The sequence below is a fragment of the Pelodiscus sinensis genome, chromosome 3, assembly GCF_049634645.1.
Source record: "Pelodiscus sinensis isolate JC-2024 chromosome 3, ASM4963464v1, whole genome shotgun sequence".
NCBI lineage: Eukaryota > Metazoa > Chordata > Testudines > Trionychidae > Pelodiscus > Pelodiscus sinensis.
Genome location: NC_134713.1, coordinates 102,217,381 through 102,243,388, shown reverse-complemented (window position 1 = coordinate 102,243,388; position 26,008 = coordinate 102,217,381). Strand labels below are relative to the sequence as shown.

General features: G+C 43.5%; 1 protein-coding gene across 6 annotated transcripts in view; it reads right to left on the bottom strand.

The window, feature by feature from the left end:
- UTRN (utrophin) overlaps positions 1-26,008 on the bottom strand; it is a 569,920-nt gene that overhangs the window by 493,914 nt on the left and 49,998 nt on the right. For 2 of the 6 annotated variants that reach the window (XM_075924354.1, XM_075924356.1), the window contains exon 1: positions 24,768-25,037. The exons of 2 other annotated variants lie outside the window; for them this stretch is intronic. In XM_075924354.1, coding sequence (XP_075780469.1) covers positions 24,768-24,861 — 94 coding nt within the window. In that variant the 5' untranslated portion in view covers positions 24,862-25,037. Of the gene's footprint in view, positions 1-24,767; positions 25,038-26,008 lie in introns of those variants that run through there. 2 more of the 6 variants (XM_075924349.1, XM_075924353.1) reach the window with 2 other exon arrangements.

Below are 26,008 nucleotides of genomic sequence, written 5' to 3'. Positions count from 1 at the left end.
AAGTGCGTGCAGAGTCAGAATAGCGATAGGAAGAGGAGAGGTTGAGCACTAGACCCAGAGAAGGCATTGCTTCCCCTTGCTCAGGTCCTTAGGCTTTTTGCTAGCAGCCATCTTGTTTTCTTGGTCGAGCCAGAAGGGAGCTTCCCTGTGGAAGCAGGTAAGCAGAGGGTACGGGGGACCGGCTGGGCCCAGTTGCTGAGTGTGTCGTAGGGTTGCCAGGTGTCTGATATTTTCGCCTCCTGGCAGGGGGAAAAAACAAACAGAAAATACCGGACATTTTAGGTGTCCAGTATTTTCTGAATTTTTTTTTTAGCCAGGTGAAAAACCGGACTGTCCAGGTCAATACCGGACACCTGGCAACCCTAACAGTGAGGACAGACTAGTTCTCTCACAGTTGACAGAACTGACCACAAAAGACATCTACAACATCTCTGCACAAAGAATCATGGGATATGCCCCCAGACATATATGGGTGAATATAGAAACAGTGATACATAGGAAAACAGGCAGGGCTTTGCTGAAGGAATATCCACGCTCCCATTAAGCAACCCAGGTGTTCAAACCCAGGTGAACTATAAAGTGAAGACAGACCTGTGGTCTAAATTTCCTTCAAAAAACGAACAGTCTTCTACTGTTAATGTGAACTTAGATGTATGACACTGTTGAAACAAAACAAATGTAAACAAAAGAGACAAGTATTGTTGGGATTAGTGTCTGTCTGACCCCTTAAACACCTTCCTATCCATATCGACCTCTTCATCCTACAATGATTTTCTTCACAATTGTATTAATACACAAAAGTGATGAAAGGGAAAGAAGGGAACATCTTAATGAAAACAGCAGCAAAGTCATTCAGTGATATACCATTCTCAATTAAATTCAATTGGTATTCTCAACTGAACAAGGCTGGTAGCAAGGAATAGCAGTCAGATTTTGTTAAATGTTAAACCAATTAAGGCGGTAGATGGTCAGCAGTGGTTCTCAGTGGTAAGGATTTTTCATGCCCCCGAGTCATGTAACTGAATAGCCCCATTTTTTTTGGATCTGCCATCTCTGAAGTCTGAAGGGGAACAGCAAAAATTCAAGTAAGAAATCAAAGGACTTGGGAAGCGTGGCTCCATATAATTAGAAGAAAAGGCTCATCACTGGTAGTCCTATCTTAAAGATAAACAAAGGGGTACTTGAGAAAAAGTATTAAATAACCCAATAACCTACAAACTTCTTGTTTTTCAATCTCACTGAAAGCATATCAAGAATCTTGTCCACCTATTTCAGATCATTACATACCAAATTCTTCTGTACTTTTTGGTTTGAGATTTTTTACAGAAGTAAGAATCCATGCATGCAGATCCATTTGCAAAATAAGGTCTTAAATGAGAAAACAAGGAAAGATGACAACGCTCTGAAATAATGTATCCAAAACATTGAAAACGGTATTGTATGACTAAGATTCATGAGACCTGTCTGTGATGGACCGGGCCGGGTCTGGGCACCGCTGAGGGCATCCACTCAGGGCAAATTGCTCAAAACCAGGGCTGCTTACAACCCCAGACTGGAGACCTTTCCCAAACAGGTCACAAACCAGTCACACCTAGCGCTTCAGCTGCCGCCAATCCGGCCAGCATGAAGCCTCATGAGCAAAACCCCTCAGACATCCCAGCTCTCCACGCGTGTCAAGACTCCTTCCCCACTCTGCCACGATGAATGCAGAAGTGGGGGTCCACAAAAGTACCCCAAAACCTTATCTTTCCAGGCTGAGGTATAAAATGTCCCCACAAAAATCTTAAAAACCTAGATTTTGGGGGAAAAAATCCGCTGCTACCACCCAAGTAAGGATAAGAAAATCGGGGTGGGAGATCACTTGTGAAATCTCACCCCTAAAGTAAAAACCAGGACACCAAAATTAACCAATTCCAGGTTAATAAAAAGAAAAAAAAAGAAAAAACTTTTATTATCAACACAATATTCCTGTTGCAAGCATAATGACTAGAGGAAACATCACAAAGTAATATACTCATGCGGCGGGAGCTTAGTTACAAAGGAGAGGAAAACATCTTGGGATGTATTAGGAGAGGTATTTCCAGTAGGGATAAGGAGGTGTTAGTACCATTATACAAGGCATTGGGGAGACCCCATTTGGAATACTGTGTGCAGTTCTGGTCTCCCATGTTTAAGAAGGATGAATTCAAACTGGAACAGGTACAAAGAAGGGCCACTAGGATGATCCGAGGAATGGAAAACCTGTCTTATGAAAGGAGACTCAAGGAGCTTGGCTTGTTTACTTTAACCAAAAGATGGCTGCGGGGGGACATGATTGCACTTTTTAAATATATTAGAGGGATAAATATCAGGGAGGGAGAGGAATTATTTAAGTTTAATACCAATGTGGACACAAGAACAAATGGATATAAGCTGGCTAGTAGGAAGTTTAGACTTGAGATTAGACGAAGGTTTCTAACCATTAGAGGAGTGAAGTTCTGGAACGGCCTTCCAAGGGAAGTAGTGGGGGCAAAAGATCTATCTGGTTGCAAGATTAAACTAGATGGGTTTTTGAAGGGGATGGTTTGATGAGATAACAGGATCTTGGTATCTAATTGACGATTCATTATCAGTGGGAAATAGGTCAATGGAGGGATGATAGGAGTTACTATAGAGAACTTTCTGGGTGTCTGGCTGATCAGTCTTGCCCACCTGCTCAGGGTTTAGCTGATCGCCATATTTGGGGTCGGGAAGGAATTTTCCTCCAGGGTAGATTGGCAGAGGCCCTGGAGGTTTTTCGCCTTCCTCTGTAGCATGGGGTACAGATCACAGCTAGAGGATCTCTGCATCTTGGGGTCTTCAAAGTATTTGAAGGCTTCAATATCTGAGATATAGGTGAGAGGATTATTCTAGGAGGGGTGGGTGAGATTTTGTGGCCTGCACTGTGCAGGGGGTCAGACTAGATGATCATAATGGTCCCTTCTGACCTTGGAGTCTATGAGTCTATAAAACACATTTCTAAATGCATAGACATCAGATCCCATTTCCCAAACCATAAAACAATAAAACCTAATGGATTTATCTAAACTTTACCCTAGTTACATACAGTGAAGAGTCTTTTCTGGGAGGGAGACAGTCTGTCTGTCTCCCTCAGTAGCTGGAGAGAAACTGCCCAGACCAAAGGAGGGAAAAACTCAAAAATTCCTTTGTCCCAGTTTGAAATTCCTCCCTGCATTCCTATTAGCTGAATCTACCTGGCTTAGGTAAGGGACATAGATAACCCCCTAAGTCCCCAGGCTGCTGGCTAACCCTCATGGTCATGACACTGTGCCACAATCAGCCCCAGGCCTTACAAAGAAGTGAGGGGTTACAGAACGTAATCTCACCTACCCTGAACGGGTCCTCCCAGTCCCAAAGAACCAGCCACAGATCCCCGGTCAATTTACACTTGAGATCTTACCCACAAGCTCACGCTAGGCCAATTCTTTAGAATCTAAAACAGTGTTTCTTAAACTGTGTTCTGCAGCATGCTGGTGTGCCACGAGACAGTCGGAGGTGTGCCGCAGAGTTCAAAAAGGCCGCCCTTAGAGGGGCAAGCAACTTTTTTTTGGCTCAACAAAAAGTCCTTGGTATTCCTCATTAAAAAAAGAGAGGGAGAGAGATTGTTTGGTGTTCCTCGGTCTTAACAAGTTTAAGAAACACTGCTCTAAAATCTAAAGGTTTATTAAAGGAAAGAAAAGGTTGAGACTAAGGTTATTAAGGAGAATACATTAAATGCACCAATCACCAAGTTCTTGATGCACACTCTCAGCAGTTTGTAACATCTCTGCTATCTTAAAAGTCTCTGGCATCCATCCTGACATAGGATGTATCAGCAATCTTTCCCGGCTCTCAGTCCCTCACAAGGCTGCATTTGGGATCAGCAGCAGAATTGAAGACAAAATGGAGTCCATCGCATGGCATTTTATATCCATTCCTGATACCTTCCAACATGGTCAAGTGACCGATCCCTGTGTCCCCTTCCAGCAGTCATTAGATTTGACTGGTTTGTAGGTTTCCAGATGCATTCCTCAGGTGTGTATTGGCCACCTTGAGAGCCATGGTCTTTGGGGCCATGCTAATTAGCATAGTCATTGACTGAACAATCCTTCTTTACAACAGGCAGTCCAGGTTCATCGCTCTGTTTCAGGCAGAGAACATTCCCAGTATAAGCACAGAATCCATATTCATAACTCCACATACAGATATCACACAAGTACATGAGTAGCATACATAGAATAAGTAGAACATAAGCTTTCATTTGACACCTCACATGGCCCACTTTGTACAGACTTTGGGGCACTCCCAACCCCACCCCACCCCGTGGATGCAGCAGTGATCTGGCTGCCCCGCTTAAAATCCAATAATGGGACACTGTTCTTAATCAAGTTCTGAACTTCTGTGCTGCACTGTCCCCTGTTCATTTCAATAAAAGTCAGATTACTATCAAACTTCAGCCTGAGGTCTGTTGGCAGTTCACTTAACTGAACAAAAGGCAAAGCACCATGTAAAAAGTACAATGCTTGGTGCATATTATGGCTAATATTACCAATAATAATAGAGCATCTCTCACTCGATGGTACTTAGGATTGCTAGATGGTTTCAACAAAAATACTGGACACACTTGACATTATATCACAATCTACATTACATCTTATTTAGAAAATACCAGACATTTATATTTTCAGCTTTACATTTTCTCAATTTGTTTCCCGAACAGAAAGCTCAAATACTGGACTGTCCCGTTCAAAACCGGACACCTGGCAACCCTAATGGTACTACTGTTCTCCCTTACTCACTTCCCCCACAAAGAAGATTAGAAAACATTGCTGTAGAAGGAATACAAGACTGTCAAATAGCTTCCACTGGAAGTCCAGTGCTTTTCAAATGTTGCAAATAATCTTGGAGTTTAGTTTCAATGTTATCTGCCCGCCCTAATGTATGTCAATATGGAAAACAACATACCACCAAGAATAAATCCTACTGTTGGATTAAATTAGTAATTGATATAGAAGCAGTGACTAACTATAAGGGGTTGCGTAAACCAGACCCGGGCAAAAAACTGCCCATGGGCCAGATCCAGCCCACCAAGCCACTGGATTGAGTCCACCGAGACAGTAGGGAACCCCAGACAGGCTCCCCTGGTTTGCCTCACACACCACTCAAATGCAGCTGCGGGGCACTTTCTCTTTGAGTCCGGAGGGGAGGGGGAAAGATTCAGACACTGCTCCTGTTCCCAGCACAATCCCATTTCCAGTTTCTGAACAGACACTGGCCAGGGGAGCTGCCTGTTTCAATACCAGGCAGCCACAAAGCACAACCCTCCTGCTCACTCACTCAAGCACATGGTCGAGCAAGCAGAAACATTTTAATCTCTGCAAGTCATAGCTCTGCAGGCAGGCTGATAAGTCTCCTGGCGAGAACCTGCCTCTGGCACCTCAGCCCCTCCCTTTCCCAACACTCTGCCCCACACTCCTGCCCAGCTACTCCACATGCGCCCAGAACCCTCCTAGATCTGGCACCTCAATCTCTTGCATCAGTTCACAATCCCCTACTACTCTAGGTCACATCCCAAACCCCTGCACCCCAGTTCCCCACCCTAGGTCACAACTAACTCCTGAACCCAAACTCCCTCCCTGAGCCCATTCTCCCTCCTGCACCCCAATCCTTTACCCCAAGCTCATTTCTGCACCCAACCTCTGCCCCAGACCCCACACCTCCTCCATTAATAGCATGGAAGAGTACAGGCCTTGGTCACTTTCCAAAATCTTGGAAGTGGCCCCCCATCAAAAATTACTGCCACCCCTGGTATAAACGGAACTTCTCAACTGATGAAGTAAGCAAAGGTAATCAAAGGTAATAAAAGTATTTTTCAAAACCCATTAAACACATACAATTTAAATGGTTCCTTAAATAACAAGCTGATTACACTGGTTCAGGGTTTCCTTATTTCACCAATGAAGAGCCTCAAGTGGTAGGTGATTATTTACTGGTGCATTCTTCTGCTCTGTAAAATGCTTGAGGATACTCGATAGAAAAAAGTGTTGTGGAACAAGAAGGTATGGCAAACTTGCCCTGACTTGCTATCTATCACGTTAGAATGCAGTTACTCACGTGTCCATGGGTTTGTGTGTGCTGTGATGGTCTGAAGAGGTAAGAGCAGGAACAGCCACGTCATTAGACTTAAATGGTGACTGTAACATCTGAGTAAATCAGTGTTATTTCTCCTATGTTACCTTCATGCCAGCCAGTATAAAACACACACACAACCAAAGACTGCACTGTTGGAATGCTCCCCGTCTGGCAGAGAAAATAGCTGTGCAGTACGTGTTTTCAAGATCCTTCAGACACTCTAAGAAACTCTGTCAGCTTCAGTAACAGAAATTCAAATACTGAACACAAATAAAGCCAAAGGACTGGTCTATACTGGCAACTTGCATCAGCCCAGCTACATGTCACAGGGTGTGAGAAGCTCTAATCTAACCCCTTCGTACTCCCATAGACAGTGTTAAGATTTCTTCTGTCAACCAACTTATCGCCTCTTAGGGAGCTGAATTCACCAAGGAGACCCTTCCCATTGGCATAGGCTATCACAGTTTAAGCATAGGAATACCCACTAACTTGTCACAGTTACCACATTTTCTACTGCTCCATTTCTTACTTCTGCCACTGCCTGAGGCAGGGCAATACAGAATTTAACCTGAGGTTTATGGTCATTTGCAAATAAGTTGCAGTATCTAAAGCAGGAGTTGACACTAAGCCAGAGGCAGTTCACGAGGATTAGCCTCAGCAGGCTATCAATAACTATTTACCTGTGTGTTCATAAGTATAGCCCCTTGCAGCTCCTATTGGCTATAAATCACTGTTCCCAGCCAATAGGAGCTGTGGAAAAGTGGTGCAGACCAGTACAGGCAGTCCCCGGGTTACGTACAAGATAGGGACTATAGGTTTGTTCTTAAGTTGAATCTATATGTAAGTCGGAACTGGCGTCCAGATTCAGCCGCTGCTGAAACTGATCAGTTTCAACAGCGGCTGAATCTGGATGCCAGTTCTGACTTACATACAGATTCAACTTAAGAACCCCAGGCATCCTCAAGTCAGCTGCTGCTGAAACTGATCAGCGGCTGATTCCAGGTAGCCCGGGGGAGGGGCTTCCTGTAGTCAGCCACTGGTCAGTTTCAGCAGCGGCTGACTTGGGATGCCTGGAGCAGAGCAGCTGGGGTGCTGCTGGGTTGGTCCAGTAGCGCCGCCGCTCCTCGGCGCTACTGGACCAACCCAGCAGCACCCAAGCTGCTCTGCTCCAGGCGTCCTGATTCAGCCGCTGCTGAAACTGACCAGCAGTGGCTGAATCAGGACGCCTGGGGCAGAGCAGCTGGGGTGCTGCCGGGTTGGTCCAGTAGCGCCCAGAGCGGCGTTACAGGACTAACCAGCAGCGCCCCAGCTGCTGTACCACAGGCGTCTGGAGCAAAGCCGCGGAGCACGGGGACAGCGGGACAGCCAAAACGCACTGTGGCTGTCCTGCTGCCCTCGGGCTCCGCGGCTTTGCTCTGCTTTGCTCCCCGTCCCCCTGGTCTGCAGACCAGGGGGACGGGGAGCAAAGCGTGCTCCGCCACTTTACTTCCTCTCCCTGGTCTGCTGGAGACCAGGGAGAGGGCCCCGTTCATAACCGCGGATACGACATAAGTCGGATCCGCGTAACTCGGGGACTGCCTGTACACCACTTCCCACAGATCCCATTGGCCAGGAATGGTGATCCATCACCAACAGGAGTTGCAAGCAGCCGTTCTTGCAGATGTGCAGGTAAAAAAGAAGCACTGGCACACATGCTCAGGGTCGGACTGCCATATCTGGGGCTGGGAAAGAATCTTCCCACAGGTCAGATTGGCAGAGACCCCCGAGGCGGGGGAAAGAGCAGGATTCACTTCCTCTGTAGAATGGGGAATGGGTTACTTGCTGGTTTGAACAGGAGTAAATGGTGGATTCTTTACATCAAGATTTGAGGACTTCAGTCAGAGGACTTGGTACTACTACAGGACAAAGTGGGTCAAGTTCTGTAAACTGTAATGTGCAGAAGGTACTAGATTATCATGAAGGTCCCTTTTAGCCTTCAAGTCTAGGAGGCAGTTCAATGACAGCCCTAATTTTCCTACTCATTTCAGGTAATTTTATGGAGCACTTCAGAACTTTTGCACTGCTGTCTCAGGCAGCTGTTCCCCCAAACTCTCTCCACTTACATCCAGCAAACATGACAAAGAATCTATATGAAGAATTATATGTGCTAATCACCCCATGGGATTCCCAGAGACCTAACCAATCACAGTCAGGATGAGAACCTCCCTTTCAAGGCCTCTACCTTCACCAAGGTACTAAAGCCTCACTGGAGGAATGGGAAGGGGAGCACTGTTCCTTAAGGTAAGCACACAACTCAATGAATGAAACTTACTCAGCTCAATTTAGAACATTCTTATAATTGTTCAAACACAAAAAACAGTTCTTAAGACTAAACTTACTAGTCTTATCAGTTAGCACTTAACGGGCTGGGACAACTTAGCCTTCTTTTCTGTTTGTACAGTTTCTAGTCCACTGTGGTCACTACTAGAAACAAACAAAAATTCATAATAGCTTCTCTAATACCAACAGCTAAAGAGATCTGTGATTCTTGATGACATTCTGATCTCAGCTGCACAACAAGAGTTTTATACAGAATATTTTAAATAGAGGGGCAGGGTAAAAATAGTTTAAAATAAATACATTTCCAGGCAAATCAAGGTCTGAAAAAAGTTGTCCTAACTTTCACCAATCATTCACCAGTTCTGCAAAGACAAACATTTTGTATTTTATTCACTATTCAGTATTCTTGGTGATTTCAATGAGGCTTCACTGAGTGGTCAGGGCCCAAATCTTAAATACATAAGGAGCTCTATGTATTCCATAAGAATATTGATTATGTAAGGTACATTTTACTTTTTGAAGATTTTTCTCAGTACTAGACTGCAAATCTTACAAACTGCAGAGAAGATTTTTCTTCATTATGGATTCCATTATTTTCTTTTAGCATTTTGCGTCTCAATTCTGCAACAGAGTCCTATTCAACTTTGTGTACCCACATGAATACCTTTGGAGGATTGAGTACTTAATTAGTATAGTCATGTATTCAAGAACCTTGTATCATATGATTAACGGGCTCATGACAACCTACTTTTACAAACTGCATTTAGATTTTTTTCCCCCCTCTATTTACAACTTGTGATGTCTTCTCACAAGATGCAAATTATATATAATCTAAATGACTTATCAAAGAACTCCTGTTTCCATTTTCATGGATAAAACAAACAAATATATGGAAAAACTGTAGATCAGAAACTGCTATGTGAATTTTTAAAAAAACATGACATGCCGTTTTTTTAATTATGTACTACTACATGACTCCATTTTAGTATGTTTTTTTTTAAATCACCTTTTTGTTGATATCCTCTCAGAAGCGACAAAATATTGTACATACTAGTTTTGTCCTCTATTATTTAGCAACCCTAGATTTTAATCTAAATTATTTTTGACTATATAATCAGTAAATTGCAACTGGGATTGAGGTTTATTAACTAGCTTGAACCTTTTCTTAACGTACAAAGCAGCAGATCAAAACTTAAAAGAATCAACCAAAGCCTTTTTGTTTTCATAAGCATTTTTAAAAAGTAATTTTTAATTATGATAAACATCAACAATAAAAAAGATCTTTTTAAATAAAGAATTCAAATAAGCAGGATCTTTCCCCCCCGCTGATTGAAAACATGCCAAAACACATTACAAAACATAGTCTTTCTAATCTCAAGTTATTTCAGTGCCAAATGAACAAACCCCGTTTACAAATTCCTATTGCTATATATGATCAGCTTCTTTTACATAACATCAAAAGTCACCAAAAATACAAAAACAGAACAATCACTCTACTAGGAGTCTGCAACACCAACAACGCAGATTTATTTATGTTTAGCATTTAGGTTCAAGCACAGAGCTAGAATAGGAAAAGGACCTTTGTTTTAATTCACTTAGGTGTATGAGGTGGTGATTCACATACCAGGATTAAAAGTCTCAGAGGGGTAGCGGTGTAAGTCTGTAATTGGGGAGGAGGGGGGGGGGGAAGAAAAAAAAGCTTAATGAGGAATGGTCCTGCAGCACCTTAAAGGCTAACAAAAAATGTGTCTAGTATCATTAGATTTTGTGGGAACATTAATCTGAAGAAGTGGGTTATGCCCACAAAAGCTCATGATATTATCAACATTTTTTGTTAGTCTCTAAGGGTACGTCTACATTGCAAGCTTCTTCCGGAAAAGCTTATTTTGAAATAGTGTCCACACTACAGAGAGGTCTCAAAATTAGCCCGAGGCTGGCTCTCCTAATGTGGATGCGCTATCTCGACTTAGAGCCCCAGGAGGCACTGGGGAGGAGCTATTTCAATATAGCAACACTGGAGCATCTACATGCACCCTCGTCCAAAAAAGCGTTTTCAGAAAAGGGCTTATTCCTCGTGGAATGAGGATTACCGCTGTCGGAAAAGGCTGTCCATTATTTTGACACTGTTGAAATCATGCAATTGCAGTGTGGAATCTAGTATTGTTTTTCCAGAAAAAAAGACTGTTTTCCACACACAAAAAAGTGCAGCGTAGACACAGCCCAAGGTGCTGCAGGACCATTCATTGTTTGTTTGTTTTAAATTATTCCAGGATTAGAATGGGGATACTAAATGGATACTTTGATCTGAAAGCCACATTCTCTAGATTTCTTTATGATTCACTCAAGCTTCACTGTAAATACCTTTGATACAGTTTGATTATCTGAAAAAGACTTTTTTAAATACAAAACTAGGGGGATGCACACCCTGCTCGCTATGCTTGCCAACCCCCTTCTCTCTGTGGGTAGGTGTCTGGCTGGAGGGAGGGTGCAAGAAAAGGCAAGGGTGCAGGTGTCTGGCTGAAGGAGGGCGGTAGAAGTGGGATAGGGGTACGGGGTAGAGATGAGAGAGGGGGCTGGGGCGGTAGAAGTGGGATAGGGGTAGTGGAAGAGATGAGTGAGAGGGCTGGAGGTGCGAGGTCTTGGGAAACTCAGTGAGTGAGGAGGCTGAGGGCGAAGTTAGACCTGCAGCGCAGGCTCCCTGCTGGGAGGGGGGAGGGAAAGGGGGACTGTGCTGGAGCTGGTGAGGGGGTTGAGTCGAATGGCAGGAGTGAGGAAGCCACCAGCAGGACAAGCGGGTAGCTCACTGCGTCCCACCGCAACGGCTCATGCTGCTCACAGTGCTCCTTCCACTTCAGCTTCACCAGTGAGAGGGGCAGGCAGCACAGAAAGCCTCTTGCACCCAGGGCTTTTCCACCCTGTGCCCACTGACAGCCCTCTTCTCTGTAGTGCTCTGCACTGCCAGCAGGGGGAAAAAGTCTCTCTCACACACACACACACACACACACACACACACACACACGTTAGAAAGCATTTATTTGTGTGTGAACGTGTAACTGTTGAAATTTTCAGCATTTATATGTTTACACACATGGGGAGAGGGCAGCTCCATGGAAGCTGGCGCACGCGGGGAGCCAGCATCAGCACTAGCTCCCATCTGCTCCCCTGCCCTGCGCCTCTAATGCAAGGTCTCCCCTCCCTTGCTGCCTCTGTGTGTAACCATGAAAGTTAACCGTTTAAAAGTGTGTGCTAACACATCCTACCTTGTGCTATCTTTTCCTTCTTTATACTGCATGAAGAAGTCCTGAATGTTTTGGTTTTCTTTGAGGGTGGTTTTGGGAAACAAGTTTGCCTTAGAAAAATCAGCAGTGTCCACCCTAGTTTTGCCAGTGATCCTCCTGGACATCACAGGCATGTATACATTACAGCCTTAAGTATACCTACTTTAGGTTGACTTAAACTACCCTCTTTCAGTCCTCACCAAGAATGCCTTCCACCAACTGAAGCCAGAGGGAGGCAGCTGCCCGAACTTCTTACCTCAAAGTGGGGAGCAACCCAGCTCGGAGTGGGGAACCAGAGGAACTCCTGCTGCCCAGCCTTCTTGTCAATTTAATGGTGCAGCATGGACCTTTAAAATTGACAAGACAGCCAACAACCCAATGTTTACACATTATCTTGCCCTAATCTCATTGACACGTGCTACACCTCTCATGAAGGTAGACTTATGAATGTAGGGAGACACTTCCATCAGCAAGACAAGACTATATAGTGTGTACGCTAACATAATTAAGTAAACATAAGCAGTTTTGCATTGACCTAGCAGTGTAATGTAGACCATCACATGACCGAAAATGTATTCTGTGAGCTCTCTCACTTTTTACCCACATGCAGCATATTAAGAATGTTAAGTAGGGATTAACTTACTAGTCAAGTACTTGATGGAGTCCCCCAGCTGATCCCGGGCTCTACCTAGCATTTCAAAGCAGCAGCACCACATTAAGCCCGGGATCAACTGGGGATTCCCCAACTGAACCTGGGCTCAGTGCAGCAATGCCTCTTAAGTACCCCCTTCTTCTCCCTCCCCCCCGCATTTGCTGCCTCTAGGCAGCAAGGGGGTGGGAGACGACTCGACTATCCTGTTTACTATCCCATAAGCATTTGCTTACTAGATAGTCAACTAGTCCTTTACATCCCTACAGCCTATATTATTACTCAACCATGGAAGTTATAGAAATGTAACATTTCCCATCTCCCTTAGCATTCTTCCTAAAAATTCTCACCTTTCAACTACTCAGCCTTCACTCATTTGACTTGAGATACCATCATTTCAATAGTTCACAAGCCAAAGGGTTTACTTAGACTTGAAAAAGTGGTTGAGGTTAGGTCAGGGTTAACACATTTAAATTAACCCCAACCCCTTCCCCCGCAGGTGCTAGCTAAAGTACAGGCAGTCCCCGAGTTACGCAGATCCGACTTATGTCGGATCCGCAGTTACGAACGGGGTTTGCTGCCCGTCTCCCTGGTCTGCTGGAGACCAGCAGACCAGGGAGACGAGAAGCAAAGCCTCTGAGGACACCGGCAGCGGGACAGCCGCGGCGCGTCCGGGCTGTCCGCTGCCTGCGTGCTCGGCGGCTTTGCTCCACATCTCTCCAAACCAGCCCGTGTCTCCCTGGTCTGCTGGGGGGGGGGGGGGGGGGGGGGGGGGGGGGGGGGAGGCGCAGCTAGTTCCTCCTCCCCCCCCCCCCCCCCCAGCAGTCCAGGCTTTTCTCCGGACGCCTGTGGTAGAGCAGCTGGGGCGATGCCGGTTGGTCCCGCAGCGCCGCTCTGGGCGCTACTGGACCAACCCGGCAGCATCCCAGCTGCTCTGCCCCAGGCGTGCTGATTCAGCCGCTGCCTGTCAGTTTCAGCAGCGGCTGAATCAGGATGCCTGGGGCAGAGCAGCTGGGGTGCTGGTGGATTGGTCCAGCAACCCAGCAGCACCCCAGCTGCTCTGCCCCAGGCGTCTCCAAGTCAGCCACTGCTGAAACTGACCAGCGCTGACTACAAGAAGCCCGAGGCAGAGATGCTCTGCCCCGGGCTTCCTGGAATCAGCTGCTGATCAGTTTCAGCAGCAGCTGACTTATGGACACCTGGGGTTCTTAAGTTGAATCTGTATGTAAGTCGGAACTGGCATCCAGATTCAGCCTGTTGAAACTGATCAGAGGCTGATTCCAGGAAGCCTGGGGCAGAGCAACTCTGCCTCCGGCTTCCTGTAGTCAGCCCCTGGTCAGTTTCAGCAGCAGCTGAATCTGGACGCCAGTTCCGACTTACATACAGATTCAACTTAAGAACAAACCTACAGTCCGTACGTAACCCAGGGACTGCCTGTACTACCTAACCTTGACTGCTTTTCCCTGGGTACTTTTACACCACAGATGATGGAGCAATTGACACACTAGTTAGTACACTAATGCTAATTTTAGTGGCATAGAAAAATCGTGGTAGTGATGATGTGGTAGTGTAGCCAGAAATGCAGGGCATATATTCTCATTGCTAGCCCGCACTGGGGTGCTATTATTTCCTGCAATAGCTAAATTAAAGCTAGCACAAGTATGCCTACATGCACAGCAATTATACCTGCACTTGTAGTGTAGACAGAGACCAAAGTCTTCCAACTTAGGGGGAACCTGGTATTTTTACTCTACAAGTGTGGGTGAGGAAGAGAGACTTCCATGTATTCTTTGTACATCATAAAGCAGCAAAAATATATATATATATATATATATATATATATATATATATATATATATGGGCTTCAGACCAGTTTTTCCCCTCTTAGAAAGACATCTAACTTATAGCGTATCCCAACAATTAAATGGCTAATAAGAACTGCAGGGGCAGTACGTGGGGGTGCAGGCAGCTTGCAGAGCTCCCCGCCCCATGGTGTACACCCCACCGACACACCCTTGCCCCAGCAGCTAGCCACGCCACGGAGTGGCATGTGGAGCCATGGCAGCCATGGACCCTGACTGTCGTGGCTCCATGAGCTACTTAAGGTAAGCACCTATCAGCCAGAGCCTACATCTGGCACTCCAGTCCTTCCCACAACCCAACCCCCTACCCCCAGATCACAATCCTCATGTACCCAAACCCTCACCCTTCCGGCATCCAAACTCTCTCCAGACTCTGAACCCTTTCTTATACCCTCCCCCAGGTCAGAATCCTCTCATGCAGCCAACCACTTCCAGGACACCACACTCCTTTGTGCACCCCTAATACCTTACCCCAAGGCTCCCTTCTGTAACCTGCTTACACCCCAGCCACCGTACACCACCATTAACACCACAGAAGAGTATGACCCATAACCACTTAATCAAATTCTTGGGATTGCGCCCCCATCAAAAATTAGTGCCCATTAGGAATGTTAGCAAATAGTCGAATGGCGTATCGACTACTGTACTTGCTTTCTCTCACCCACCCTGCTGCCTCTATGAACAGAGCCAGTGCTGGGGGGTAACCAGCTTAAAAGCTGGTTTCCCTCAGCACCAGGTTCACGGTGCCACCTGCCACCACCCCTCTGCTGCCTCTATCAGAGGCAGCTGGGGGGAAGAGGTAAGAGAGGCTGTTGAGCAATTGTATTGACTGCATGATTAATCAGATAATCACAATTTAACATCCCTCCTGCCCACACTGATCTACCACCAGGACCCTGTGTTTCCTACTCATTATGTGTTTTAATATAAGTGGCCATGTTACTTCAGTCAGCCCACCAGCACTGTCAGAAACATGTAATGCTTGCCAGGAAAAAAGTAGTTTCTACTATTCTGTATCCTTTTATCCAGCTATCATCTGTTACTCTATAGAACACACTCAGGAGCATTTCTTCTCACGTGTGCGTGGCAGGTTGCCAGCCACCTTCTGTTTGGAATCCAACATTCTTTCACACTTACAATCTGAAAAGCTGCTTGGACTAAGAAATTTGCTAATTTGTAGAACATGCATTTTCTGCAGAGTCCAAACATTTCTATAGTGTGACATTTTTATGAAGCATCACATTACGTAAGGAAATACAAGGTACAAAATATTTTCCTGGAGAAGAAAAGATGATGTACTCTTTCCGAGTGGCAAATCTTTGCTTCATTTACCGATTGTATTGATCTCCTCCACCCATGCTGAAAATAAACTGTACTGACTGGCTAGATTTCTCCATGACAGTTACGCTCAGCAGCACTGCTGTTTTCCACCAATCCCAAATGTAATTCCACCTTCTTTCTAATACATAAAATGCATTGATCAACAAAACAAGAAAGGATGAAGCCACACTAGGTATCCTATCTGTGCAATTAAGACACATTTAACTATTGCTCATTTAAATTGTAGTCATGTCATGGTTGAGAACAGATGAAGTCTCTCATGGAATTAACATGGGCAAGTATAAATACTTAAAATCTACTTTTATAAGTTTCAGTTCTAAGAAGCCATCTTCTAGCAATATATTTACAGTTTCCACATCTAAGCTATTTTGTACCAACACATTCTAATTACAGAATTAAAACCTAGCAGGTTTTAAAGTGAACAGACTTTAATGTTGGGAATCATTAAGAAAGGGACCGATAAGACAAAAAATATATATTGCCTGTTTATAAATACATGGTATGCCCAACATCTTGAATACGGTGTGCAGATGTGGTCATTCCATCTCAAAAAAGATACTAGAATTGGAAATGGTTCCAAAAAAAGGGTAACCAAGTGATTAGGAGTATGGAACTGTTGCAATAAGAAGAGAAATTAAATAAAACTGGGGCTCTGAGCTTGGAAAAGAGACAACCAAGTGAGGATATGACAGAGGCCTACAAAATCATGACTGATACAGAGAAAGTAGATAAGGAAGTGCTATTTACTCCTCACAAGAGCTATACATTGCCACATGAAATTAATGGACAGCAATTTTAAAACAAATAAAAGAAAACACTTCTTCACACAATGTACAGTGAACCTATGGAACTCTTTGCCAGAAGATGTTGTGAAGCCCAAGACTAACAGGTTTTTTTTTGTTTGTTTTTTAAACTAACATACACCACCTAGATAAATTCATGGAGGATGGATGGGCAGGAATGGTGTCCCTAGCCCCAGTTTGACAAACTACGAATGGGCAACAGGGGGATGGATCACTTGATTACCTGTGCTGTTCATTCCCTCTGTGGCATCTGGCACTGACCCTGTCTCTCACAGAGATCATGGGCTAGATGGATTTTTGGTCTAATCCAGTATGGCTGTTCTTATGTTCTTAGCATGTTGCAGTACCTGGTAGTGCCCAAAATGGTTAAAAAGCAGTTCCGACTCACTTGTCTAGATGTAACTGAACTGCATCTAAAGAGGATAGATGTCTACTTGAACAAACAACAGACAGCATTCTATAAAGGAACCACCTTGAGAAACATCCCTCATCCTCTCAGAATTCACACACTCACGCACACATCCCCAAGGCATTTTTTAATTGTCATATAAAAGTTGTTTTACTACAATGTATTTTCCTCCACTCTTAAATCTCAGCTTAGAATTTAAAAAAATATTGTCAAACGTTTGACTAAATGTCCAAGAAAATTCAGAGTTTTCAGAACTATCCAGAGGTTTATACCCAACAAATTTTGTGGTGCTGTTTCTATCATCTAATCCACATTAACATCAAAACAAATCATCTGTTAAAACCTACATTTTTAAGCAGAAACTTCAATCACTTTCTCCATTGCTTCTTTAAGATTAATATACAAATGTATTTAAAAAATCCATTTACTGCATCTTAATTGTTGAACCATGACTCATCTACTTCCCCTCCAAAACAATTACATTTTTAATTCAATGGAGGAATAGTCCAGGGAGTTAGAGGAACTGACTTTGTAAATTGCTTGCTTAGTTAGATTTACAATACATTCCATCCAGCAACACAATTCCCAAATCAGGTCACATAACAGACAACCATTCTTGTACTCATAACTGACTAGAACAGGAAGCATATGGTGTTCCTTAATTAAGAGTCAGAGCATTTAAGTGGAAATATGTGAAAGTGACCACATATCAAATTCCTGGTCAGTCTAGGGAGGATCCTAGTTTCCCACAGTGCTGCAAGTACACAAAGGTTCTTCTTTGTGTTTTCTAGGGGGCATTTGTGAGGTGGGAAGTAGGGGAAATTGTTCACCTTTTTACCTCGTATGGTTACAAAAGTTACTCTGAGTATAAAAAAAATTCTCTCTATTTTCTGGTTGTTTATTCTAAGTTTGATGATACTTAAGGGATAAAAACAATGAGAAGGACCAGATTAAAGACAATATAGGCTAATGAACCTTTAACTTCCCTGGACACCCAGTAAGAGATTTAAAAGTAACCATCCTTTTACCAACAAAAAAAAAAAAAAAAAAGAAGAGCTTCAAAACCATACTACAAAGAGAAACAGAACTGCAGTTCATTTCCAAATTTAACACAATCAAATTAGGACTGAATAAGGACTCAGAATGGTTCTCTCCTTACAAAGGCAATTTTCCCTCTCTGTATATTCACGCCTGCCCATCAACTGCGGGGAATGAGCCACATCCTCCTGCACTGAACTGGCCTTGACGACACAGGTGCCGCCCAGCTGATTGGCAGAATGCCCACAGGTGTCCACAGCCAGCAACATGTGTTGGTATTGGTGGTGTACTTCTGCACATGCCTCGGTGCACTTAACAAAATGTATTCTGCACAAGGATGGAAAACAGAGGGAACAATTAGAGGGTTCAGTGAAGAGATTAACAGTGCTATCCCTCTGATATTTAAAGGATAGTCAAAATCAATGTTTGCCACCATCATCATTAATCAGTTTCCCATGTTGCTCATGTGGATCTTTTATGCTGCAATTGCAGAGAGAAAAGGGGAAGAAAAAAATTCCATGTAGAGCCAAGAAAATTGGTAGAAGGGCTGAAGAGGAGGTATGCAACCTGAAACTACTTACAACTTACTCTTAAAAATTGATTAGCTATCAAGTTAACTATATCTCTTTAATGTACTTCAAGGTAAAACGTTAAACAGCAGAGGGATCCCATGTTCCTGGCTGGGCGACAGACAGACATGCAGACAAACAGACACACAAACTCACTCTCTGAAATACATTGTAGGTAGCTATCCCTCTGCTGGCCCAAAAGGGTCACAACTATCCTGGTCCCCATCTCTGGTCCTTTGCTGCTCCCCCCTCCCCTGTCCCACTCCCATGGTCATTTTGCAGTGTAACACCCTCCTACCCGACTCCTCCCTTTCCATTTAAATGAGAAATAATCATATTCCACCCACCCACCATTATCCTGGCACAACCAAACCCTGACTTTGCTTTAAGTTATGATAAGAAGAAGCTGCATACCAAGTTTGGTGATCCAAGCGCCTACCATTTAGGAGGAGTTTTTGAACAAATGGACTCACAGACGGATTGACAGACAGATGTACATCTCTAAAACATATGATAAGATAAATATCCTCTGCTTTCTTATGCAGATTTCAAATCTTTTGGTAGAATCTAGTCAGATTCTGTAAGAAGATTTCAGAGAGCAAATAAGAGGTGAATATAGGACCCTTGGGGAAAAAAAGTAAAATGACTGAAGCAATTAAAATCACACACTTATAAAAGACTGCCAGCCTTTGAAAGGCTGGAGGAAGCACTCCCCTCCTTCCTCGCTCCATTCCTTCTCCTGGTTAAGGTCTAAACTTAGAAAACCCAAAGCCTCTCTAGCAGGACCAAGTTATTGGAATTAAACCAGCAGAAATGATAGAGGCCAAATTCTATCATTAAGACTAAGTACCACATCCACAGCTTTGAATGAAGCAACAAACCTATTTGTAGATACGTAGAGCTTGCACTCCATGATCACAATCAGCATTAAGATCTTAAGAAAAGAGACACAAGACAGACAATTCAAGATTGCACCCACTCCTAGAACAGTACTTATTGCTGTTTTCTCTGATGCAAGACCATTTTCTTCCCAATAGATTCTATCTATGAACTGAAAAATGCTTTCATAGACAAAGTTTGTGCACTTGTATATAGTATATAATTCATAGTGCCTAAAAAGGCTGGAGCCACAGGTAGAGAGAGGAGTCAGGGGGAAGCACCAGGGCCCCGGCAGGTGCTGGAAAGCACCTGGACCCTGTCAGAAGCTGGGGTGGTGGGGGTGGAGCTCAGTTTCATAGGGCCCCATAATTTGTAAGGGCAGCCCTGCTGGAGGGGTTGAGAACCACTGGTCTAGCCTAGTCAAAGCCTGGAAAAAAAAAAAAAAAAAAAAAAAATTACAGATACATGCATTTGCTACAAACTGCCATACCACACATTGTCAAAACATTGCCAACTGCAGCTCCCTAAACCTGACTGAAAAAAAAAGATTTGGGGGGTTATGTGGAACAGTCATCTGAACATGAGCTTCCAATGCAACACTGTGACCAAAAGATCTAATATGACCCCTGGATGTATAAACCAGGGAAGGAGCAGGGGTGGAGATCAGTGTTCCTGCTAATTTTTTCCACCCCGAGTGGAAAGATGTGCACCAATATGGAGGTGACATGTGACACATCACCGTCATATTGATGCTGATAATCAATTCATGTGGCTGGGTGCGACTAAGGCGTTCTGAGTATAAAAGGGAACTCAGCGTTGGGGCACAGGATTGGGGTGCAAGAGTGTGAGGGTTCTGGATAAAGGTGCAAGGTCTAAGATGGAGCTGGGGTTGTTGGGCACAGGGCTGGGACAGAGATTGGAGTACAAGGGCTCTGCCTGGGGGTTCAAGCTCTGGGGTAGAGCTGGGGACGAGGGGTTTGGAGTACAGGAGGGGGGCTCCAGGTTTGGAGAAAGGCTCTGAGCTGGGGGTCGAAGTGCATGAAGGGGTACAGAATCTGTGCTGGGGGTGTAAGTTTGGGGTGGGTCTAGAGATGAAGATTCTGGGGTGCTCAGGGCTAGGGGCTTCAAGACAGGGCTTGGGACAGCAAGGAAGAGCCCTTTTCCCCTGGCACCAGCATCTTCAGGGCTTGAGGAGAGATTTCTCCCTGCGGCAGCCCGAGTCCCTGCACAGGGTTTAATGGAAAGCTGCACAGCCTCACAGCTTAGGGGGAAACTCAGAATGATTCTTTTATCCATGTATTCGGCCCTGGTGCAAGTGTTGCTGGAATACGGTGTCTAGTTCTGGTACCCACAATTCGAGAAGGATGTTGAGAAGTCTGGTGTGGTGCAGAAAAGAGGTACAAGAATAATTCATTACATGTTGATTTTAAAGATATATCTAGTCTATGATGTATGAAGTCAGGAGAGAGGTCTGTGTTATACAGGAAGTTAGTTGAGTGGAGCACAATGATCCTTGCCTTACTGGTCTTGGAATCTGTGAATTTCTGCTAAAAAGATTGTCCCCCTCCCCCCCCCCCATTTTTCCCCATCTTTCTTATTTCACTTCTGGTCCTTTCATTTTCCCTCTATATCCTGAAATGTCTTTTCCCCTCTAATCTCTCTTTTTCACCCTTTCAATGTTTCCATTTACTGATTTCACTAAAGCTTACTCTTATTCTTGTATAAACAAATGTTTCTTTTTTTAATTAACATCTCTTCTCAAGCTTCAGTGTCTCCCCAACCCATTTCCTCTTTCTAATCCTCTTTCCTAAATCCTCCTTACCATCTCATCCATGGCTAACTTCCTGCCCTAGAGACTTCTTGGGTAGGTGTCCAAATCACAGATCCTTTACTTCATCTAAGCCATAGGTTCCCAAACTTGGGGGGGGGCGTTTCCCCCCGGGGGGAGCATGAAGAATTCATGGAGAGGGGTGCAAGGCGACCCAGTCCCCCCCGCATCAAGTTTTGCTGCTATTTTGAATGGGGGGGGGGCATGAGGGTTTCTCAAAAATCAAAAATAGGGCGTGATGCCGAAAAGTTTGGGACCCACTGATCTAAGCAAAGATTAGAAGATCATTTGGGAGGGTAAGCATATGGCAAGAAGTTTAAAAATGTCATCATCTCTATACCAACAACTCAACCAACAAGCCAATTTCTTTATAACAATTTAGAAAAATCACATGGCTTGAGAATTTGGGAAATATCTGAAGAGTGACGAGATGGTACATTTATACTGTCAAGAAGTACATTATACAGCCAATGGGGCTAGGTGTTTAAGATAAAAAAAGAAAAGATAACTCTTATCTTCTCAACCTGAAGTAATACGCCTTCTGGAAACAAAATTTTAAAAAAAATCTGTACACTGATGCACATTAAGCACCTGACCAAGCAATTAGCAGCAATTTTACCATGCAAATTTACAGACGTATTCTATTCCTGCTCCCAATTTGGACAGGCTACCCTTAGAAATTCATCCTTATGTAGCAAGAATAACTGAATCTAATCTACACACATGCTCTCTGGCAGCTACCATATTAAAATGCTTGAAGGCAGAAGGCGGAAGATTCAAAGAAATATAACTCACAGCTAATCTGTGGCTGAACTAAACTCAAGGGCTTCCACAAAAGCAGCGTTCATTAATTAACAAAACACACTACTAACATTGTCTTCTTCCCCCAAGCCTGCACTCTAGAAAAAAAGCACATACGAAAGAGTCTTCAAAAACAGCTTTTCATTCAAGATGTAGAAAGGCAGTGTTCAAAATGTTCCTTCTGATCAACCGTGTTTTTTCTAGCTCTGGCAGATCGAGAACAGAGATGTAAATCCCATTTAATTGGTTAACCAGTTAAATGCAATGGGGGAGGAGGGATACGCTCCAGCCCAGCCTCTGCCTGTTGCTCCAGCCCCCACCTGTTAACCTTTCATACCCCCCTAATCAAGAGCTTTGACCTTTAGAAATGACCTACCTCTGTTTGCCATTTTATTTGTATTTCTCGTCCACTTTAGTAAGATTCAAAAGTGCATCCCATCTCTCCAAAGTCAGTAGAATATTGTTAGACAAACCTGTAGAGCAGGGGTTAGCAAACTATAGTCCACAAGAAGCTGAGAGCACAATCGGAGACCAGGCCACTACACGCTTGCTATGTCTCCGCACTACGGATACAATATCGTAGTCAATTAACCGATCAGCAAAAGGTTGTAGATTAATGCTATAGACCAGCGTTTCACAACCAGTGGTATGCGTACCCTTAGAGGTACTCGAGAGAAGTCTGGGGGGTACATCAACAACTGAAATTTGGAGAAAACTGAATTTTTATTTTAAGTTTTACAGCGCTTTATTATTTTTGTACTTTTTATACCCCAAAGTTTCATTGCCCGCCCGGCTACGATTAAGTTGTTCAAACAAATGTGTTGCAATGGTAGAAAAAAAATGTTGTGTGTCTGAAAACTGTAGGTACTGGGGGTAATTTTTTTTTTAAGGGGGGGAATTTTTTTTTTTAAGGGGGTACTTTATTTAAATAAAAAAAAGTTGAGAAACACTGCTGTAGACTATATGCATTTCTCCTCCACCCCTTGCCAGTAAATTTTTTAGTAGACTGGCCAGCAGCCTGGCTCAGTCCCAGCCCTACCTCCCTGCGACTCTGCATTTAAAGTGTGTTAGGAGCCAATCAGGCAGCCTGGCTCAGTTACGGCTCATGCCCAGTCCAGTTCAGACTCCTCTCCCCCAGACAGGGGTTGCCCGGGGACTAAAGAATTGACTAACCGGTAAGAATTCATAAGGTTAATCGACTACTCAATTAACCGAGATTTGACATCCCTACTCCACGTGCCTCCTGGAAGCATGGCGCTGCTTCCAGGATCTGTGTGAGGTGAGTGCCGCCCATAGCCTGTACCCCTTAAGCTCTGCCCTCATGCCCCAAACCCCTGCCCGAGGCCTGATCCCTCTCTCACCCTCTGACCCCTATGCAGAGCACCCTACTACACTTCAAATCTCTCATTCCCACCCCAAAGCCTGCACCCCCAGTCACAGCTTGCTCTCTCTTCCACTTCCTTGGCCCCTGCCCTAGCCAAGAGCCCCTCCTGCACTCTGAACGCCTGATTTTCGGCCCTACCACAGAACCCATGCCCCTAGTTGGAAGCCTCACCCACTCCTGAACCCCAAATGCTAATTTTGTGAGAGTTCCCAGTCTAAAATACAATCTCCATACCAAAAAGGAATCCTTCCTCTCCCTGCAGTGTATTATGATGTCCAAAACCAACTCCTATAGGTTGGACCTCCTGGGTCTGCAACACTTGGGACCTAACTGAACCCAAACAAAGGAATTTGCCAGACCAGGGAAATTTATGTAAAAGTAAGCATAATCAGAATCTCATCCCAGTGCTATATTCTACTTGAAATTGAGGGCTGTTCTTCTAAAATAGCACAGGAACATTGGTTTACGTAAAACTTCACAATCCAGCAGCAAAAAATTGAGTCCACACAAAGTAAATGAGTCAAACTCTCTGCTATTTGGCGGATTTGACGTCAATGGATGTGCGCCAAATTACATTAAGAGGTAATCATCACGAGGCAATAATGGTCTCAGAGCCAATGCTCTTCCATAGTCCAAGTACTATATAAGAAACTGGAATTCACAAATATGGGAGTAATCTGTTCCTGCTCTCCTGGTCTAGTTTTTTTTAGTCCTGGTCCCATATTTCACAGGTCTGGAATTTTAAAATTCCTAAAGAGGTTTCAAACAGAAAAAGAACGTACCCCCAGTTTACTGTCTCCCAAAATCCCATCTGAGTTATTTTCTGTTACAGAAAATCTCCTTCATGTGTCTCAAAACAGTAAAGGAGTCTTTTTTCAACTTTGGTTTTAAAAAAAAAAAAAATCATGTCAGCAACTGTGCTGAGATCTTAAAAGGAAGACTGTATATCTAATACTCAAATCACAGTAAGCAGAACTTTATTATAGATGTTCAATTAGATAATCAAATCAAAAAGATCTAGTGTTTCTCTCAGCTAAAAGCAAATGTCAGCAAGTCTTTCCGATCTTGTCTATATTCATTTTTCATACTTTAAAATGTATTTTCAGGGACACCAGTCAGTGAAAAAATAGAAACAATTTTAATAACTTTCTTCACCAAGTAAGCTAACACTTCAGATTAAAAAAAAATCATTGGTGAAAGGTGTTATATGACTGAATGGCCTAACAAGCAAATGTTAACCAGCCACAATTCATATAGTACTTGCAGTGAAGCTATGCCACAAATAGCAAATTGTAAACTATCCTTCCCTTGCACTGTTTCCTGCCATGCCTTTATGGTACTAGACTACGCAAACTTAAAACTGTGTTAATTTTAAAAAATGGCTAGCAAAAGATACAAAAAAAGTAAATGTATCTCTACTCTTGTAAAATATATTTGAGACTGAAATATGCTCTCACCTGGTGGAAGAGAACGAGCCGGAATATCTGTATGCCAAAGAAAATCAAACTTATACTTTTTCCACAGAACTTTTTTGGTTGTCTGACTGCTCATGATCAAGCTCAGTGTTTAAAAACAGGAAAAGTGAAAATGCAGAGGAAGTGCACACTAATAACAGCATGAGAACTGCATGCTGGGATTTTTAGGGGGGCGGTAGAGAAGATCATTTTTTTTCCTATGAAAGAACTGGACTCAAATCTCAACCACAATGTGAACCACTCAGGAAACACACAAGCTTTTACATTCAAGTATGTATGCAAACAACTTGAACTAATTAAAAGGTGCCCCCCCCCCGCGTAACAATCTATCATCAATACAGTGTTTGTATAAACTTTGCCTTTCTGCTTTCAAAGCAGAAGCAAGTCAAAATTCTACATAATGAAAATAGCAAAGACTCCATGACAATTCTCCTATGCTGTTTGAGGCAGCAGATATTTCATGTAACATTCTTTAAAGGCTCTACAAATATTCTCTTGCATTTAATTTCCAAATAGCTGTAATGATAATAAAATAATGCCTATCACTGACATAACCTTTTGCTTAATTCTTTATAGCAGATTATCTAAACTTCACCATTCCTATAAAGCAAGTACCAGATGTACCAGTTATTTCAAAGCAGTGCGAGGAATTTAGGCATACGTCTTCCAGTACTTTTAATTAAAGATCTATAATGAAACAGATGTGAAAAATCAGCTCTATAATATAGGTGTAAACAAAAGTTGAAATCTTCAAGATGTACAAATGCCAAGACAGACATACGCAAGAATAGTACTGTGTGTTTTTAATAATGTGGAGTAATATTAGCACCGTAACAATAGGTTTAAAAATCGTATTTGTACACACCCAGGGTACAAATCCCAGAGTATCCCTTCAAGAAGTATATGGCCCACAACTCTGTCCCCCTTTTCTGAAATCAACAAGCAAAACACAGCTCTGAATGCTTTAATTAGCTAATTAAAAGTTGCATCATTATGAAATATATTTTTAAGGTAACAAGTGATCTAATATGAGATTTAAATCTATTACAAAAGAGTATAATATAAGCCAAAGGGAGAGTTCTGTACAGAAAAGATAAAGTGATGCAAAACAGATGCCATGAAACTTACTCTAGGTCAGTAGTGTCCAACCAGTTCTGAACTCGCCACGTTCAACTGGCCAAATAGTCACCAGTGGCTAGCATGTTCGATACCACTGTTCTAGG